The 19949-nt window shown below is 42.4% G+C and overlaps 2 protein-coding genes across 10 annotated transcripts in view; one reads left to right on the top strand and one right to left on the bottom strand.

Annotated features, from left to right (window-relative positions):
• Positions 1 to 1683, bottom strand: part of YARS1 (tyrosyl-tRNA synthetase 1) — a 45559-nt gene extending 43876 nt beyond the window's left edge. The window contains exons 1-2 of one of the 2 annotated variants that reach the window (XM_033227250.1): positions 718 to 895; positions 347 to 502 (exon numbers count right to left, since the gene is read on the bottom strand). Coding sequence is in view for 1 of the 2 variants with exons in the window: in XM_033227249.1 (XP_033083140.1) it covers positions 718 to 774 (57 nt within the window). In the remaining variant the exon portion in view is untranslated. Of the gene's footprint in view, positions 1 to 346; positions 503 to 717 lie in introns of both variants that reach the window. The other variant, XM_033227249.1, reaches the window with a different exon arrangement.
• S100PBP (S100P binding protein) overlaps positions 931 to 19949 on the top strand; it is a 42253-nt gene continuing 23234 nt past the window's right edge. The window contains exons 1-6 of one of the 8 annotated variants that reach the window (XM_033227259.1): positions 1104 to 1225; positions 9401 to 9517; positions 10496 to 11331; positions 12401 to 12489; positions 14337 to 14440; positions 18408 to 18549. In XM_033227259.1, the coding sequence (XP_033083150.1) occupies positions 10498 to 11331; positions 12401 to 12489; positions 14337 to 14440; positions 18408 to 18412 (1032 nt within the window). In that variant the 5' untranslated portion in view covers positions 1104 to 1225; positions 9401 to 9517; positions 10496 to 10497 and the 3' untranslated portion in view covers positions 18413 to 18549. Of the gene's footprint in view, positions 1012 to 1090; positions 1226 to 1246; positions 1380 to 9400; positions 9574 to 10495; positions 11332 to 12400; positions 12490 to 14336; positions 14441 to 18407; positions 18550 to 19949 lie in introns of those variants that run through there. The other 7 variants (XM_033227255.1, XM_033227253.1, XR_004440979.1 and 4 more) reach the window with 7 other exon arrangements.

The following is a 19949-nucleotide window of genomic DNA, read 5'->3' as shown; positions in this document are numbered from 1 at the left end:
GTCGGAAATAATGCCTCCCTGATAAGGTGACAATAGTCAGAAGCCTGAAAAAGTTAAGGGAATAAGCAATATAAATATTTAAGTGCTTCCGCATAACTTTGCTCACTCCACTCCAGCTAAATTAGCCACAATTTCTGTTCCCTCCATCTGAAATGCTCTCCCTCATCATTCTTCCATTCTTCCTCTGGTTAACTTCTACTCCCGTAGTTCTTTGTAACAATCGTAACATATGAGGAGTGGGGGATCCATTACCTTTAAGGCGCAGTTTAGAGGTCACTTCCTCAGGGAAGGCTTCCCTTCTCTTTTTCCTTTTAAAGCTCCCAGTATAGCATCCTCCAGTACTTACTTGAACCGTAATGGGTCATTTTTAACGTCTGATCCCCTTCAGACAAGCTCTGGCAGGCCCTTGACGTATCCCCAGCGACTAAGCACCAGGTCTGGCACTTAATAGGGTGGTGGAGTGGGAATCCTGGATTCAAAGATTGGCTCCAACACAAGGTAACTGGACGGAAGAGATGAGCCCGCTGTGCTTGTGGAACCCAGGGAAGGGCTGCTTGATTGACTGACCGACCAGCAGTGAGATCTACAGTCTCTCTCAGAGCTGTCCCAGCGCCGAGACCCCGGCCCCACATACTTAGAACCCTGTAATGGGGCTCAAAATCACTGAACCTCGGGCTCCTAGTCCCCAATGGCGCATTTCCAACCCCCAGGCCTGACCTGCAGGTTCCGGGTGATAAGGTGCAGTTTCTCTTCAGGGCTGGGAGCGTCCCCCATGGCTCCGCTACCCCTGCTTCCCCTGCTCAGCCCGGCACCAGAGCCCCTTCCTGGGTCACCGTCGCCGCCGCGTGCCGGGAACTGTCACGCGAGTCCAGCCAGGTTGCATCAGCTGGGCTCGGCGCTCCGCTTGCTCGGCCTGGACCCCTCCCCGCCCGGCAGTAGCCGGAAAAAGTGAGGAGCAGCGGAGAGTCGAGCAGGTCGATGAGACGGGAAAAGGTGGAGCCGGCGGGCACGGTAGGCGGTGCGGAGGGCGGGGCTGAAGCGCCTGCGCGGGGCACAACCCTCCTAGAGGCGGGACGGTTTCCTGCCAATCACTGCTGGTTTGCCCTCCCCCTGGCGTTGGCCCGGCGGACTCGGGTTGGGGGAGGTCGGGGAGGGGGCGATAAAATGGCGCAGGGGGCGGAGTGAGGCGCAGTCGTTCGCCCAGGCTTTGGCCCGGCTTCCCGAGGTGAAGAGCGGGAGGGACGAGGGGGGTCGGCGTTACCCGGCTTGGAGGGGGATGGGGGCGCCTGTTGCTTCTCCAGGGGGTTGCGCACGCCGTCCGCCCCTTGGAGGGATTGGGAGGCCCACGCCCTGCGGCGAGAAGCAGTCTAGCTCCTGAGGTGATGGCGAGGGAATGTCCCTGCCCCCCACCTCCAAGTCGGCGGGCGACAGATGCCCCTCACCCCGCTGAGGAAAAGGGAAGCTCCCTGGTCGTCTGAGAGTCGGGGAGCGCCGTCTGCAGTCCCTGCCCAGTGGGGGTGGGGGCCGCCTCTGTCCCGGCCGGCTTGGCGGGAGGCTGTTGCTGGCGGGAAGATAGCCGCGGGCTTTTCTGCCGCGTCTCGCGGGTAGGGGCAGGAAGAGGACGGCCCACTCCCCGGGGAGATCTGAGAACGGTGGTTCCCGGGAGAGGAGCGCAAAGCCCAGGCCTGCTGAGGGGCGGGTGTGCCCCTACTGGGGGAGGGGCGGGGAGAAAACCCTCTCTTCTCCCGCTTTCCGCCGGGAGGCGGGAATTCGTGGTGTCTCCGGAGGAGGGAGATGCAAAGGGCCTTCCTGGAGGGCGACACCGTCTCAGGCCGTTGCGTTTGTGAGAGAGAGCCAAGGCAGTATCCTCCAAAGGTTGGGCCTAGGCCACCCTTTCTCCGGGTCCTCAAGGGCTGGAGGCGGCGTCACCAGTTACTTCTAGGGCAAGAGGGAAAGCAGCACCTCGGTGGGTCTTGGAAAGATCCTAGAAGTGGTTGAATTGCCCACCGCCTGCCCTAACCTGATCTCCAGTGTTTTGTGTATTTATTAGGGACTCCAAGCTCTAGCAGACCTGCCTGAAGTGTTTTAAAGCACATTTTCTTTTTTAAAAGAAACCTGTTGCTTCAGCTTAGCAAATCTGTTCTCTGTGCCCATGTGGGAGGAGAATCCTGGCACCCTCATCTAGTGAAATGTTACCTAAAGCAAAGATTTGCAGCCCTGGGTTGTTTTTTCCGTCCTGCGGTGTTTTTAGTTACTTCGAAGGAATTTGCAAAACTGTTACAGATAATTTGAGTTCATTTTGATTTTTTGTAAATGTTGTATGTATTTTATGGAGTGATAACAAAGCCTGCTGAGTGCGTTTTGTGCTGTGTGCTTCGCATGTATTGCATTTGGGAAAGGTTGGAAATCAAAGGCCAGGGGGAGGTCTTGTCCATTGGAAATAATCTCTGCCCTTGGCTGTACCTGTCAGACCCTGCTTGGTAATGGTCTTGACTTTCGAGCTTGAAAGAGGATGTGGGTTTGCGTCTGGTGTTGCAGTTTTAGTGGCCTCAATAAAGTAAGGCTTTGTGCTCGAAGGCAGTAGGTTTTCTGAGGTGAAATAAAAATAGAAAGGGAACCAGTTTCTGAGGTTGCAACCAGGAGGTTCGAGAACAGAGAGAGGGGGTGGTAAACTGAAGTGTGAAGAAGGGGGTGGACAGGTGAGAGAGATGTGGAAGGACAGAATGGGGTCACAGAAAGGATGGGGTGTAGAGGAACTAAGAGATAGAATTAGGAGATCGGAAAAATATTCTTCCCTTAAAAATAAAGGGATATGGCCAGGCATGCTGGCTTACGCCTGTAATCCCGGCCCTTGGGGAGGCCGAGGCCGGAGGATTGCTTGAGGCCAGGAGTTCAAGACCAGACTGACCAACATAGCAAAACCCCATCTCTACTGAAAATACAAAAATTAGCCGAGCATGGTGGACGCCTGTAATCCCAGCTGCTGGGAGGCTGACATATGAGAATCGCTTGAACCTAGGAGGCAGAGGTTGCAGTGAGCCCAGATCATGCCACTGCATTCCAGCCTGGGTGATTGAGTGAGACCCTGTCTCAAAAATTAAAAAAAAAAAAAAAAAAGGGATCCCTATATTTTAAGTGGAGGTTACCAGACAAGTACCAAGAATGGTAGACAGAGAAGTAAGCAAGCCATCTTTTGACAGAGAAGTAATAAGTAAGGCTGTCTTTGGAATTTCACTGAAGAACTTCAGTTTTATCTGAGGATTTCCCCCCTTGCACATTCATTAAATACCAGGTTTTTTTGGTATAGAACTTTTAGGTTTATAGGACTTTCATAAACATCCTCTTTTTTCTCATGATAATCTGTTTGAAGTTAACAGTATTTACCCCCTTTTTAGATGCGTGTTCTCATCTGTGTTGAGGTTCAGAGATTTGAAGTGAATTGCTGAGGTCCAGTACCTCTGTAAAGGATAGTTCAGTGAACATTAATTTGCATAATTTGCCTAATATTTCAGATGTCTACCTAGTCTGGTCTTTAGTGACAATATGATTGAATGCTGGATTAAACTACATGAGAGTAGAGTATATTAGATAATTTCAGGCAGGGTCTAGGGGAAGTTCCCTACCAGTTTAGCACTCTTTTCTCCTACTGTTACTATGCTTTTTTTTTTGAGATGGAGTCTCCCTCTGTCACCCAGGCAGGAGTGCAGTGGCGCAATCTCAGCTCACTGCAACCTCTGTCTCCTGTGTTGCAGCGATTCTGCTGCCTCAGCCTCCCAAGTAGCTGGGATTACAGACGTGCACCACACGCCTGGCCAATTTTTGTATTTTTAGTAGAGACGGGGTTTCACCATGTTGGCCAGGCTGGTCTCGAACTCCTGACCTCAGGTTATCTGCCCATCTCGGCCTCCCAAAGTGCTAGGATTACAGGCGTGAGCCTCCACACCTGGCCTTATGCTTCTCTTAAGACACCAGGGGTCAGGGCAATGATGGTTGGTGGTGGGGTGAAATAATAACTATGGCCACCAGTTATTTGTCTCTTTATTTATTTATTTATTTATTTGTTTTTGAGAGGGAGTCTCGCTCTGTCGCCCAGGCTGGAGTGCAGTGGCCGGATCTCAGCTCACTGCAAGCTCCGCCTCCCGGGTTCCCGCCATTCTCCTGCCTCAGCCTCCCGAGTAGCTGGGACTACAGGCACCCGCCACCTCGCCTGGCTAGTTTTTTGTATTTTTTAGTAGAGATGGGGTTTCACCGTGTTAGCCAGGGTGATCTCGATCTCCTGACCTCGTGATCCGCCCGTCTCGGCCTCCCAAAGTGCTGGGATTACAGGCTTGAGCCACTGCGCCCGGCCAGTTATTTGTCTCTTATGTCATGCCTCTAGTGTGCTAAATTTATGTTCATGATCTCATTTAATTCTTGCCACAACCCTATCAGGTAGGTACTGTGATATTTGAGGATATTTGATACTTCACAGAGTGTAATCATTGTATCTTTCCCATTGACTTCATAATTTTAAAATGTTTTTATTGTTTCAAGCATATCAAAAAGTATAGTGGCTGGGTATGGTGGCTCAATGCCTGTAATCCCAGCACTTTGGAAAACCTATGCGGAAGAATTGCTTGACTCCAGGAGTTCCACACCAGCCTGGGCAACATAATAAAACTATGTCTCCACAAAAAATAAAAATAAAAAATTAGCCTGGTATAGTGGCATGCACCTGTAGTCCCAGCAGCCCCAGGGTTTAAGGCTGCAGTGAGCTATGATCACACCGCCGTTTTCCGCCTGAGCAACAAACCTGAGACCCTGTGTCAAAAAAATAACAATAATTTAACCGTATAAAAGTAACATAATAGTGAACATTATTATACCTACCATACTGCTTTATCTTAGGTTGCCATCTTTGTTTCAGGTCTCTTCTTGCTATTTTTTTTCCCTTATTTATTTATTGTCATGTAGCCTAAGATGAGATATTGTTTTCTTAAGAAATAAAATGTTGGTGGAGCATGGTGGTTCACGCCTGTAATCCCAGCACTTTGGAAGGCTGAGGCGGGTGGATCACAAGGTCAGGAGATCGAGACCATCCTAAACTCTGGCCATTCATGCGTATTATAATAATTTTGTGATATATGTATCCATACATAATACCATACATAATACGTGGTATTGTGATTTTTTTGTTGTTGTTTTTTGAGACTGACTCTTGCTGTGTTGCCCAGGCTGGAGTGCAGTGGCATGATCTGGGCTCACTACACCCTCCGCCTCCCGGGTTCAAGCAGTTCCCCTGCCTCAGCCTCCGGGGTAGCTGGGATTATAGGCCAAGCCCAGCTATTTTTTGTATTTTTAGCAGAGATGGGGTTTCACCATGTTGGTCCAGATGGTCTCAAACTCCTGACCTCGTGATCCCCCCCCTTGGCTTCCCAAAATGCTAGGATTACAGGTGTGAACCACCACGCCTGGCCTGTTTCTTTTTTCTTTTCTTTTTTTTTTTGAGATAGAGTTTCACTCTGTCACCCAGGCTGGAGTGTAGTGGTGCAATCTTTGCCCACTGCAACCTCCGCCTCCTGGGTTTCAGCGATTCTCCTGCCTCAGCCTTCTGAATAGCTGGGACTACAGGCCCATGCCACCATGCCCAGCTAAATTTTCTTTGTATTTTTAGTAGAAATGGGGTTCCGCCATGTTGGTCAGGCTGGTCTCGAAATCCTGGCCTCAAGTGATCACCCAACTTAGCCTCCCAAAGTGCTGGGATTACAGGCGTAAGCCATCTTGCATATTGTTTTTTTTTTTTTTTTTTTTGAGACGGAGTCTCGCTCTGTTGCCCAGGCTGGAGTGCAGTGGCCGGATCTCAGCTCACTGCAAGCTCCGCCTCCTGGGTTTACGCCATTCTCCTGCCTCAGCCTCCCAAGTAGCTGGGACTACAGGTGCCCGCCAACTCGCCCGGCTAGTTTTTTGTATATATTTTAGTAGAGACGGGGTTTCGCCGTGTTAGCCAGGATGGTCTCGATCTCCTGACCTCGCGATCCACCCGTCTCGGCCTCCCAAAGTGCTGGGATTACAGGCTTGAGCCACCGCGCCCGGCCGCATATTGTTTCTTTAATAAAGTAATTGCAGGGGAAAAGATCTGAAATCTTTAGATTAAAATACACATAAGACATTATCAGCCAGTCACATTGTGTGGACCTTATTTGGATACTGATTATTTTTTAGCCTTAAAAAAAATGACATAAGATAATTGGAAATCTGAACTGTATATTTTATGATAAGGGATTCTTGTTATTTACAGATGAAATGATACAATGCCTGGGATTTGCTTCAAAATAATCTGGTAAAGGTGGGAAGTGGATGGGGCAAGATTAGCTATGAGTTGATAGTCGTTGGGGTTGAGTGATGGGTATGTGGGGTTCATTATACTATTGTGTTACTTATGTATATGTTTTACATTCTTCATAATAAATAGTTTTGAAAATGAGGAAATGGCTGGGTGCGGTGGCTCACACCTGTAATCCCAGCACTTTGGGAGGCCGACGCAGGCGGATCACGAGGTCAGGAGATCGAGACCATCCTGGCTAACGCGGTGAAACCCCATCTCTACTAAAAATACAAAAATTAGCCAGGCGTGGTGGTGGGCGCCTGCAGTCCCAGCTACTCGGGAGGCTGAGGCAGGAGAATGACCTGAACCCAGGAGGTGGAGCTTGCAGTGAGCCGAGATCACACCACTGCACTCCAGCCTGGGCGACAGAGCGAGACTCCGTCTCAAAGAAAAAGAAAAAAAAAAAGAGGAAATAACATCAGAAGAGGAAATAACATCAGAAAGAAAATTATTTGTAAAAATTAAAATTATCTCCTCCTCTCTCTATATACCATATATATGGTGTTGTTTTGTATGCTTTTGTTCCCAGATCTGTTGGAACATAAGCTCAGAAAAGCCCATCTTTTTGCATCTGGATGTCATGTCGTGTAGGAATTGATTATTGCAATGGTTATGAAGGATATTGGTCCTATTAAGGTGGCTTAAAATATTTTTTCCAAGAGACCAAAAACCCTCTTTAGTCTTTACTCTTGCACAGTTTGTTATAGATTGTACTGAATTTGGAAGGCCTGAGTTTGGATTCTAGCTCTGCCATTTGCTGACCAATCCTGTGCAAGTCTGTCACAGACATAGTGGGAAAAACATTGCATTTGGAATTAGACCTGGGTTTCAATCCTTGTTCTAACATTATTAGCTATGTGTACTTGGTTAACTTACTTCATACTTCTGAATTTTAATTTCCCAAGAGGGAAAATCTATTGAACTCTCCATTTGGCCAACCAAGGGCTTAAACTAGACATTTTGTAAGGAGTCAGAATTGGGGGCAGTGGCTCAGAAAGGGCATCTAAGAAATGTTGCTGCTTAACCCCAGTGCCTGTGATACCTGTGCCTGACAACCATAAACTTTCTTAAGTCAAAGAACGTTTTCCAAAAGTAAACTTTTTTCCTAACTGCTTCCTAAAGAAATAAAATAAATAAAATAACTCAGTCACTAATGCAGAGAAATTACTTTTCATAGAGGCAGCTGCTTCAACACCTATAACTCTCACAATTGCTGGATACAGTATTGGCAAGATAAAATAAGTTTTAGCAGCTCTGAATTTAAATACAACGGAAAATGATTTCTTTGATAAGATTAATTTTACAGAGTTGTGTTGAGAGGTTAAAGAGTTATAGAATATGTCTCAGAGCACTTGGTTTATAATAGATATTTAATATTTATTTTTCTCCTATTTCATTTCTAATATGAGTACGTTTAACTAGGTCCCTTCTAGTTCTAAAATTCTGTAAACCCTCCCTTCTCTTTCTCTAGTACTTTACTGTCCATACCATTTTATATTATCTCATATTGGTGCTTAATTTTAAGTGTTATTTCCCTAGCAAGATTAAACATTACATATTATACATTATGAGAGTGGGAGCTATATCTTGATTTCTTGGAAATCATAAAGAGACATATCACGCAGCTTGTGCTGTGTGATGATTGTACCTCAAAAAATATCTTCTAAAAGAATGCGTGAACGAGGCTGGGTGCGGTGGCCCACGCCTATAATCGCAAGTGCTTTGGGAGGCCGAGCGAGTGGATCACAAGGTCAGGAGATTGAGACCATCTCTACTAAAAATACAACAAATTAGCCGGGTGTGTTGGCGAGCGCCTGTAGTCCCAGCTACTTGGGAGGCTGAGGCAGGAGAATGGCATGAACTCGGGAAGCGGAGCTTGCAGTGAGCCGAGATTGTGCCGCTGCACTCTAGCCTGGGCAACAGAGCGAGGCTCCATCTCAGAAAAAAAAAAAAAAAGAATTCATGAACTAAAGTTAAAACTCGGTGTGGCATGGAGGGTCAAGGAGTAGGGGAAATTTTACAGTTAACAAGGCTACAGTACTTTTCCAAATTACTGAGTTCAGTATTTAAGCATTTCTTATACTTCTCAGATATGTGAAATACTAGCATTTTATCACCTTTCCCATCTGGAAAATAATTATAGATTAGGTCTATCATCAGCTGTTTAAAAACTAGGTTTTAATTGTACAACTAACTATTCAAGTAGAAAAGTAAAATGATACAAAGTCTGACCTTGACCTATCTTTATGGTCCCTGCAAGTTATAGTAGTCATCAATTTTTGTTTGTATCTTTTTTTTACTTTTCTTTTGAGACAGGGCCTTGCTGTGTCACCCTGGCTGGAGTGCAGCAGCACGATGACTGCTGTCTGCAGCCTCAACCGCCCATCCTCAAGTGATCCTCTCACCTCAGCCCCATGAGTAGCTGAAACTACAGGCGTGTGCCCCCATGCCCTGCCGATTTTTCTGCTTTTTTTTGTAGAGACAGCATTTTACCTTGTTGCCCAGGCTTGTGTTTGTATCTTTAATGACTTTTTTTTTTTTTGGCGTTTTTTCTATATATGTATTTAAAGAATTGTGTGTGTGTGATCATGATTAATTTTTAGATTTTGGTGGAACCTTAGACATTGCCTAGCACCCCTTTTCCATCCCTTTCCCATTTTGTAAATGAAGAAACAAGTCTAAATGGTCAAGTGGCATACCCAAGTTATTGGAGCTGGCTAGTGATACAACCAGGACTACACCCCCAGGTCTTTGGACTCCCACGCCAGTATTCATCCTACTAAAGTAGATGATAGTCTTAAAAAAGTACAAATTGTTGGGAGGAACAAAACTAGTTCTCTTAGTTGCATAATTTTTTTTTCTTTGAAGATTTTTTTCTTTGGTGTTCTTGACTCAGAAAATCCAACTTTCTGGTATTACAAAAAAATCAAGATTAAAATTAATACATCGAGCACCTTAAAGCATAATACAGTTGACTTTGTAATTAGTAGAGTTGAAAGTGATGAGAAGATCCTCTAATTTTCTTTTTGCCTGCAGGAAGGTGGGAGTCAATCATTTTGACAAGTCTCCTGAAAGGAACAGCTAGCAGGAACTGAAACCTTTTTCCATTTGGTCTCGTGGCAAAGGCAGAGACTGCTCCAGCAGCTCCACACAGTATGGAAGACAGTTATTTACCTTCTTGTGTTCTCGAATTTTGTTTTATTTCAAAAGTAATACATATTTGTTTTGTGTTAAAGTGTAAACTGAATATTCATACATTTTACATAATATACGTTTATTTTGTTTGTATGTTGTAGATATCATTCCATGATAGTACATACAGGTCTACTTCATTGTGTTTTTAAATAATTGAAAAGTACTCCATAGCACAAACGCACCATGATTTACTGAACAGTTCTCTTGGTAATGGACATTTAGGTTGCCTCCAGGATTTGGCTACTTTGAACATCCATGTATGTATATATGAAGGACAGATTTCTAGAAGTGAAATTGCCAGGTCAAATGGTATAGTCAAATTACTCTTCACAAAATACCATACTGACTTACGCTTTTACTGATAGTGTGTGAATGCTTGTTTCTCCACATCCTCACCAATCCAGATTATCATGGCATCTTAATTATTGCCATTTTGATAGGCAAAAAGTATCTCATTGTTCTAACATGTATTTCCATGTTTCTGCTAAGGTTAAATATCTTAAAATTATTTCTTGGCCAGGCGCAGTGGCTCAAGCCTGTAATCCTAGCACTTTCGGAGGCCGAGACGGGCAGATCAGGAGGTCAGGAGATCGAGACCATCCTGGCTAACCTGGTGAAACCCCGTCTCTACTAAAAAATACAAAAAACTAGCCGGGCGAGGTGGCGGGCGCCTGTAGTCCCAGCTACTCGGGAGGCTGAGGCAGGAGAATGGCGTAAACCCGGGAGGCGGAGCTTGCAGTGAGCTGAGATCCGGCCACTGCACTCCAGCCTGGGCGACAGAGCGAGACTCCGTCTCAAAAAAAAAAAAAATTATTTCTTATGCTACAAGGCATAGTGCAAAGATTTTGAAATACTAGAATATTACCCACATATAGTGGACTGGAGTTGGTATAAGGTTATTTTCTCTTCCTCAGTGAAACTGTCTTATTTCTCCAGAAATGATGTGCTCACGGGTGCCCTCTGAACAGTCTTCTGGTACCTCTCTGTTGCATAAAGACAGTGCCCCATTTTCTTGGGGTTCCTTGGATGAGGATGGATTGGATGACTCCTTGCTGGAGCTGTCAGAGGGAGAAGAAGATGATGGTGATGTAAATTACACAGAGGAAGAGATTGATGCACTGTTGAAGGAAGATGACCCATCATATGAGCAGTCTTCTGGGGAAGATGATGGTGGGCATGTTGAGAAGGGAGAAAGAGGGAGTCAAATTCTACTTGATAGCCCCAAAGAGAAAAATTCATCGTACAGCTTGGGACCAGTAGCTGAGACTCCTGACCTCTTCAGACTACCTCAGCTAAGTACATCAAGTGGTCATGGACCAACTCCTAGTAAACCGTTAAACAGACGCTCTGTACTAGAAAAGAATCTTATAAAAGTAACTGTTGCACCATTTAATCCAACAGTTTGTGATGCTTTGCTTGATAAGGACGAGACTGATTCATCCAAAGATACTGAAAAACTCTCTTCCCTTGGAGAAGAGATGAGAGAAGATGGTCTTAGCCCAAATGAAAGCAAACTTTGTACTGAATCTGAAGGGGTCAGCCCCAATAACTCTGCCTGGGATAGGCCCCCGCTCTCTTCTTCAAACAATAACTTTCAACAAGCTGTCTCTGATAAAAATATACCTGACAGTGAGAATCCTACGTCTGTGTTCTCTCGGATCTCAGACCATTCAGAGACTCCTTCTAGTATGGAGTCATCCTGCAGAAGTGGTGGTTCACACAAGTCAAGTTGTGAGATGAGATCTCCGGTTGTTTCCAGCTCATCGAACAAAGTAAGTACATTTTATTCAAGGTGAAGAGGAAAATAAAATTATTTTTATTCAGATGTATAGCTAGAGTTTCCATATACCCGCTATCTCCACACATACACACCTTCCCCTGCTGTGGGCATCCTACTCCACAGTGGTACATTTGTTATAATCTGGCAGAGCTTTGTATTCAGACAAATTGGGGTTTTAATCCTGACTAGCACTGTGACCCTGGGCTAATTATTTAGCCTCTGTGTTTCCCCACATTTCTTATCTAAATTGCAGTAAATAATACTTCATAGTATAATAAGGATTAATGAAATAATGTATTTATATCACCTGGTATATAGTATTAAATTACCCTCTGTTGAATAATTACTAAGATGGTAATTCTATTATTTTTCCTGTCTTTGGGTTTCAGCCTATGTCTCAATCTTTATTGCCATGCTATATATTAAGATACAGCACTATCTCTGAGTCAGCCATGAAAGAGCTGAAAAATCTTGGGCAATTTACCTAACTTTTTTGAACCTGATTCCCTATCTGCCAAATGAGTGTAATAATCCCTGCCACATAGCGTTTCTTTTTTTTTTTTTTTTTTTGAGATAGAGTCTCACTCTGTCCCTCAGGTTGCAGTGCAGTGGCACGATCTCAGCTCACTGCAACTTCTGCCTCCCGGGTTCAAGCAGTTCTCCTGTCTCAGCCTCTCGAGTAGCTGGGATTACAGATGTGCACCATCATGCCCAACTAATTTTTGTATTTTTGTAGAGACTGGGTTTCACCATGTTGGCCAGGGTGGTCTCAAACTCCTGACCTCAGGTAATCCACCCGCCTTGGCCTCCCAAAGTTTTGGGATTATAGGCGTGAGCCACTGCACCTGGCCAGGGTTTCTTTTTTCTTTTTCTTTTTTTTTTTTTTTTTAAGATTACAGTTGTTTTTAAAGCACTGCTGTCATACGTGGTACACAGTAGTGTTCACGAATATGCTTTTGTAGCCTTTGGTTAAAAAATACTTCCATAAATAGTCTTGTTTTCAGTGGTTTTCTTGTAACTGAGAATCACCTTTCCTTTTGCGTTCCTTTTCCTCAAAAAAGCAGGATATTCTTAACAAGGATTTTGGGAAGATGAAAGGCCATGAGAGAAGACTAGGCAAAGTCATTCCTGTTCTACAAACCAAGACCAGGTAATGTAAATTATAATTAAATATTCTGACTTCTTTTGGTTCTCTTCAATTTCTTTCTTCCCCTCCTGTTTCCTCTTAGTGTAGGGAAAAAAATCCTGCTCCAGGAGTAAGCAAACTTGAAGTTCCAGCACTACCAACTATGTGACTTTTGGCAAGTCAGTTAATCTCTTACCTCAGTGTTTATGTATAAAATAAGGCTAATGGTGCCTTCTCTGCTGCTTTACAGGGTTATTTTGAAAGCAAAATAGACATATTAGTGAAAACACTACAAATGTAAGATATCTTCTATGCATGGGGCAGCCTGATCACATATATGATAAGAGGTTAGGATAATTTTAACCAAAATGTTAAAATACAACTAGTAGAAAATCATTTTGTCATCTCTCCTAAGTTGCATACAACTGCCCTCGAAAAAAAATTCTAGTAGGGGTTGCAAATTTGTGTCACCTTTTCAATTTATTCTCTTGTTGCCAGGAGATGGCAGTGTCTCTACATGGTCCTTTTAAACTGAGTCTACTAGAGAAGCTTTTTTTAAAATGTTGAATCAGATTAGCTTCCTTACAGTGAGATTTTAAAAAATTCTTTTGATTATACATTTTATATTTATTTTGCTTATACATTTATTATATTTATTTTGCTTAAAAAATTTAATTAGGCCGGGCGCAGTGACTCACACCTGTAATCCCAGTACTTTGGGAGGCTGAGGTGGGCCAATTGCTAGAATTCAGGAGTTCAGTACCAATCTGGGCAACATGGCGAGACCCTGCCTCTACTACAAATAAAAAAAAATACCCAGGTGTGGTGGCGTACACCTGTGGTCCCAGCTACTAGGGAGACCGAGGTGGGAAGATTGCTTGAGCCGAGGGGACAGAGGTTGCAGTGAGCCGAGATCATGCCACTGCACACCAACCTGGGAGACAGACCTTATATAAAAAATAAAATAAATATTTAAATTGTTACAAATAAGGCTAAAGTTTCCTTTGACTACGACCCTGAATCTCAGTTTCCTATTTTTTTATTTTGTTTGCATAATTGAGAGAAATCTTGTGAATTGTTTACAATGTAAGTGATATCAGAAACTCACAACTCAGGCTACTTGGGACAGTAATAAATTTGCAATCTCAATATTCTCATCTGCTGACTCTTCAGTACAGTCAGTCAGTATGAGTATGGGCCAGAAATTGCTTTCACCAAGGTCACCGTTGCTGATTGCCAGATACAGTGATTCTTTTCAGTCTTTATCCCATTTAACTTTTCAATTTCAGTCTAGAAAGTTAGCTATTTTCTGACTAACCTTGAGTTACTCAACAAATTCTTTCTTTCTCTAGGGACTAGGTAATCTTCACCTTTCTATTCCTTGTTAGCAGGAGGTTGTATCTATTTCCTTCAAGCTGGAATGCAGTGGTGTGATCATAGCTCACAGCAGCCTTGAACTCGTGAACTCAAGTCATCCTCCCTCCTCAGCCTCCTGAATAGCTAGGACTATAGGCACATGCAGCCATGTCCAGCTCATTTAAAAAAAAAAATTTATTGGGTTTCGCTGTGTTGCCCTGGCCGGTCTCAAATTCCTGGCCTCAAGCAGTCCTCCTGCCTGAGACTCCCAGAGTGCTGGGATTACATGTGTGAGCCACCACACCCAGCTTCTCTTCTTTTTTCTCGATTCTATACTCCATTTTATTTATTTATTTTTTTTGGCTAATACTGTTCTCTGCCTCTTGATCATAAAGATAATTTTGCCTCTGAAACTTAGTTCTAATCGATCAGCAGTATATCACTTCTCTCTACAAAGCTCTGTATTCCTGTTTCTAATGGGCTGTTTTTCTTTTTTCTGGTTTGCTTTATTCAAGGACTAATGTTCCGACGTTTTCACAATCAAATCTAGAACAGCAGAAGCAGCTTTATCTCAGGAGTGTCATTGCTCATATAGAAGACCCAGAGGACACTAACCAAGGTAACATGGTAACCAAAGAAAGGCATAAAAACATGTGATGCAACTTTCTCTTTCCAGTGTAACAGCTTAAACTGACTGGGAGATTGTTTAGAATTCTTAAATTCTTGAGAAAGATAACTTCCTTACTCAAAGATTTTCACTTAAAGGGATTGCCTAACTAGATAATTCTCAAAGTAGTTTGGTTAACCAGTATTAGAGAGGGGTCTAAGCACGCTAATAACAGTACATGAAAGGTGCCTCCCTCATGCCTGAGGACTTTAACCCAGACCTGTACATTTTTGCTAGGGATTTTTTGTCTGAAAAATGATGGAAGTGGATGACCAGGTGCTGCTTACTAATCAGTGGTTTTTAAAATTTGCAATGTTTTATTTTCCCTGTTACCTTCAAGCATTTAAATGTAAAAGCAGGCATTTCAAATACCATTCTGCATTTTGGCTTCTGAATAAAAGCTCTTGAAAGGTTTGGCTACCTTCCAGATCCTTCAAGTTGTGTTCTCCCCTCTTCATTAGAAGATAATTGCAAACCAAAGTGACTAGATTCTTTCTCCAGCTCTCAAGAGACTACAGTCCAGGTTATCATTCAGCCTGAACTGTTGGCTGATGGGAAAGCTCCTAAAGGGGAGACTTGTGGGAAGAACTGAAGGTGAAGGGGTTAGGGAGGTTTTATACTGATAAAAGAATCACTTCTTAAAAAGATCACTCCAGGCTAGGCGTGGTGGCTCATGCCTGTAATCTCAGCACTTTTGGAGGCAGAGGTAGGCAAGTCACTTGAGGCCAGGAATTTAAGACCAGCCTGGCCAGCATGGCAAAACCCCATCTCTACTAAAACTATAAAAATTAGCCGAATTGTATTCTTTTGGGAAAAAAAAAAATTAGCCAGGTGTGGTGGCACATGCCTATAATCCTAGCTACTCGGGTGGCTGAGGCACAACAATCACTTGAATCCGGGAGGCAGAGGTTGCAGTGAGCCAGGATCATGCCATCGCACTTTAACATGGGTGACAGAATGAGACTCTGTCTCAAAAAAAAAAAAAAAAAATCCATATTCTGTCATCTTTATTCATTCTGCAAACTTTTCTCAAGTATTTCAGTGGTGGTAGGTAGGAAGAAAAGGAATTGGAAAGGTAAAGAGGAGTAAGATAGGGTCTTGGCCCTCTGGGAATTCATAGCCCAGAGAAGATAATTACACTACAATATTGATTAGTGTTCTGATAGAATTACATATAAAGTACAGTAGGAGCAGGGAAGGAGCCCTTCTACTTGTGTTTGGGAAAAGTGGAAGATGGGGAAGGAGGATGCCCTATGTGAGCTCCACAGAGAAGATAATTAGTTTAATTACTCTAAGATCTATTGTAAATCACTAGGGAGCGTTTTAGGAGAATTTTTGGTCCTTTTGCAGAGGAGACTCTTCTTTCTTTTGACAAATCCTGACTTATGTAGTAGTTTTTCGTGTTTGTTTTATTTATAAGACTATGAGTGAAAGAAAGGTTTAGAACTCAGAGACATCAGTCAGAAGAATTTTTTTATCCCCTATCCTTTTTTCACTGAATATTTCATAAGCAACCAAATATACTGATTTATTAGCCCTCTGCTTGAGAGATCCCTTTGCTAGAACTATTTTAGGTCTGGTAGAAGTAGAGAAACCTCTCCTCTCCACCTCTCCCCCCACCATTGGAGGGGCAAATTTAAAAGAAATCTGTCTATATTCAAGCTCTGTGGAAGAGGCCTAGTCATGTCATTGCTTTTCCCTCTGTGAGCTGACTCCTTTTTTTATATCCTAGGCAGTTGACACTGATGATATCCAGTTACGTTTTCTCTCTCATTTGGAGCATTTAAAGAAAGTTTCCCAAGAAAAGCAAAGAGCAGCCGTTCACCCTATAACATCATTTTCAGTCTTTTTCCCCATTCAGCAGTTCCTCTCACAGTATTACCACAACAATCTATATCCCATAAAGAATAGCTAGAATAACTATAGTGAATAGGCAGCATACTTCAGTGGTTGAGAGAATAAAGTCTAGTCTAGAGTTAACATCTGGGTTCACATCTTGGCACCACTGCTTACTGGCTGGGTGAGCCATTAAAAACTCATTTGTAAAATGGGGATAATACCAAATCTTAGCTTACATGAAAATTATACGGGTATAAGGCATAGAACAGTACCTAGCTCTAGCAACTAACATTTACTGAATAGTTGCTGTTATCAGCAAGAAAGGATATCTTTTCATACTGAATTTTTTATAGGTAAAATAGCCTTAAATCTAGTGTTTGTTTTTAAATCACAGACAAAAAATACTGGAAATAGCTTTGATAAAATGTTGATAGATGAAGGTGAGTGGTGAGTCCACTTTCTACTTTTGTGTATATTTGACAATTTCCATAATTAAAAAGTTGTTTTTTAAGCACGTCTTTTAGGACATTCATTTTTTTCAACATTACAAATTACTCTAAAAATTTCACAGAGCTCTGGCACTTCCTTCTGCCTTCCAGGAACCCAGTATAATAAGTTTTTCTGTCACTTCCATTGCCCAGTATTCCTACATCCAAAATCATAAGATTTTTATATACCATATTGCAAGGGCGGGAGTGCTGTATTCTTCACCTTTCCTCCATTTGTATGTGAATTATAGTGCAGCCAGAAGCACAAAAGGGGAGCATAGTACTTTCTGTCCTCCTTTTTGAGATGTTTATTGTATTTAACCTTAAAAAAGTATAATTCTTCAGGTTCTTATCAGACACAGAGAAATTAGTAAGGAGTAGATTCAAATGTAGTTCTTGCCATTTCAGTTTGAATCCTCTCCATTGGGTTAGTTATCTCTTTTCACTTTATCAATAATGTATATATTATTGATGTAGAATGTAACAAAGTAAATCATCCTTCAATTCCATTATTCTAATGTAAGTATAATGTCTTTAGTGCCGCATTTTTTTTTTTATAATAACACTTAAAAAGAAATACCACTTCCTTTCTAGTATCCTTGCAAGTGGAAAACTTTCTGTGAAACTATATGTACTTAAAGTAGAAAAGGACAATTAAGAGCTTCTCTTTAATCTCCTAACACATAAATCTGTTCTATATATCTTTGCCAAGTGACCATTTAGCCTTTGTTTAGAGTTCTAATAATGCAAAAACACATTACCTCATAAGGCAGGTCATTCATTGCTTAGAAAATTCTAGTTGTTAGAAAGTTATTCCTTACGTTGAGTCAAATGTGGCTTCCCTGTAACTTCTAGTGGTAGTTTCTAGTTGTGCCCTCTAGCATTATGAAAAGTAACTTTGTTCTGTCTTTCATTTTTTATTCTTTTCTTTTTTTTTTTTGAGGCAGAGTCTTACTCTGTTGCCCAGACTGGAGTGCAGTGGTGCGATCTCAGCTCACTGCAGCCTCTGCCTCCCGGGTTCAAGCAATTCTCCTGCCTCAGCCTCCCAAGTAGCTGGGACCACAGGTGCGGGCAGCCACACCTGGTTAATTTTTGTATCTTTAGTAGAGACAGGGTTTCACCATTTTGGCCAGACTGGTCTCGAACTCCTGGTCTCAAGTGATCCGCCCACCTTGGCCTCCCAAAGTGCTGGAATTACAGGCATGAGCCACAGCACCTGGCCCATTTTTTATTTTCAGACATTAGAAATAATGATTCTCTCTCCTATAAAGAAAAAAACTTAAAATCACCTATAAATCCATCCTGCCACCTAGAAATAACAAAATTAACATTTTGATAATTATCTTTCCTGTAAGGTAGAATATATACAGGGAAATTACATATTAATAGTTTATAATCTGCTTTCTTTGTACTTAATGTATTAAGGAACTTTTCATGTTAAATATTTGAAATTAAGATTTTTAATGATTACAAAGTATTTTATTATATAATTTATTTCATCTTGGTAAATTAGATTGTGTCCATTTTCACTAGTAATGCTGCAGTGAACATTCTGGTCAATAAATGTTTATGTACAACTCTTATTTCTATAGGATGAATCCCTAGAAGTGGAATTGCTGGGTAAAGTATATAAACATTTAAAAAACTGTTACATGTTACCAGATGGTCCTGCCCCAAAAAATTGTATTAATTTTTAGTGTCACCAATTTGATAGGTAAATTTTAACATTTTGTCTTAATAATTGGTAAGGTTAAACTTTTTTGTTTATTGGTAATTTATATTTAATCATAACTTTAAAAAAATCATCTAATATATATTCCATATTCCCATTTCCATAGTTGTCCCAAAAATGTATTTTTGTAACTTTGATGAAATAGCATCTAATCAAAGTTCACATGTTTAGTTATTGTCTCCTTACTCTCTTTTAATTTAGGTCACTTGTTTTATAGATTGTCCCACATTCTGAATTTTGTCTGTTTCTTGTGGTATCATTTAATTTGTTCCTCCATTCTCTGTATTTCCTGTAAACTAGAAGCTGGGTCCAGAGGTGGGATTAGATTCAAATTAAGTGTTTTTGGCAGGAATAATTCCTAGGTGCTATCGTGTATTCATCCTACACTATATCCTCCTAATCAAATTAGGAGGCGTATATGACACTTAATGACAGGTTGTTCCACAAATAGTAACACTAAGTTTGTTAAGGTGTAAACTGCCATATCTATCCATTGTAAAGTACATTTACCCCTTTGTAATTAGTAAATTATCTGTGGGGTGATGCTTTGGTACCATGTGAATATCCTGTTCCCCAACAACTAACTCTTCACCTGATTCCTTGAGCATTTATTGATGATCCTTGCTTGAATGAGCTATTGCACTGGGAGTTACATAGAAAATGTTCTTTTTTGGCTGGGCGTGGTGGCTCGTGCCTGTAATCCCAGCACTTTGGGAGGCCGAGGCAGGTGGATCATCTGAGGTCAGGAGTTCGAGACCAGCCTGACAGACATGATGAAACCCGTCTCTACTAAAAATATAAAAATTAGCTAGGCGTGGTCGTGGGCGCCTGTAATCCCAGCTGCTAGGTAGGCTGAGGCAGGAGAATCTCTTGAACCCAGGAGGCAGAAGTTGCAGCAAGTGAAGATCACGCCATTGCACTCCAGCCTGGGCAACAAGAGCAAAGTTCCATCTCAATGTTCATTTTCTGAATATATAACTTCTTCTACAGTTATTAACTAGCATTCGTTTATAAAGATTTTCTATTATTTTAGTATTACTATAACCTCATGGATTTTTTTTTTTTTTTGTCTCGCTCTGTCGCCGGGGCTGGAGTGCAGTGGCCGGATCTCAGCTCACTGCAAGCTCCGCCTCCCGGGTTCCCGCCATTCTCCTGCCTCAGCCTCCGGAGTAGCTGGGACTACAGGTGCCCGCCACCTCGTCCGGCTAGATTTTTGTATTTTTTAGTAGAGACGGGGTTTCACCGTGTTAGCCAGGATGGTCTCGATCTCCTGACCTCGTGATCCACCCGTCTCGGCCTCCCAAAGTGCTGGGATTACAGGCTTGAGCCACCGCGCCCGGCCTTGGATTTTTTTAAAGAGTCAATGTGTTGTAATCAATTATAATACTGTTCTTTTTTCTTT

The sequence above is a fragment of the Trachypithecus francoisi genome, unplaced genomic scaffold (genome assembly GCF_009764315.1).
Source record: "Trachypithecus francoisi isolate TF-2019V2 unplaced genomic scaffold, Tfra_2.0 Lachesis_group12, whole genome shotgun sequence".
In the NCBI taxonomy this organism is placed as follows: Eukaryota; Metazoa; Chordata; class Mammalia; order Primates; family Cercopithecidae; genus Trachypithecus; species Trachypithecus francoisi.
Note: the sequence above shows the minus strand (reverse complement) of the source record. Positions and strands in the feature narration are given on the sequence as shown.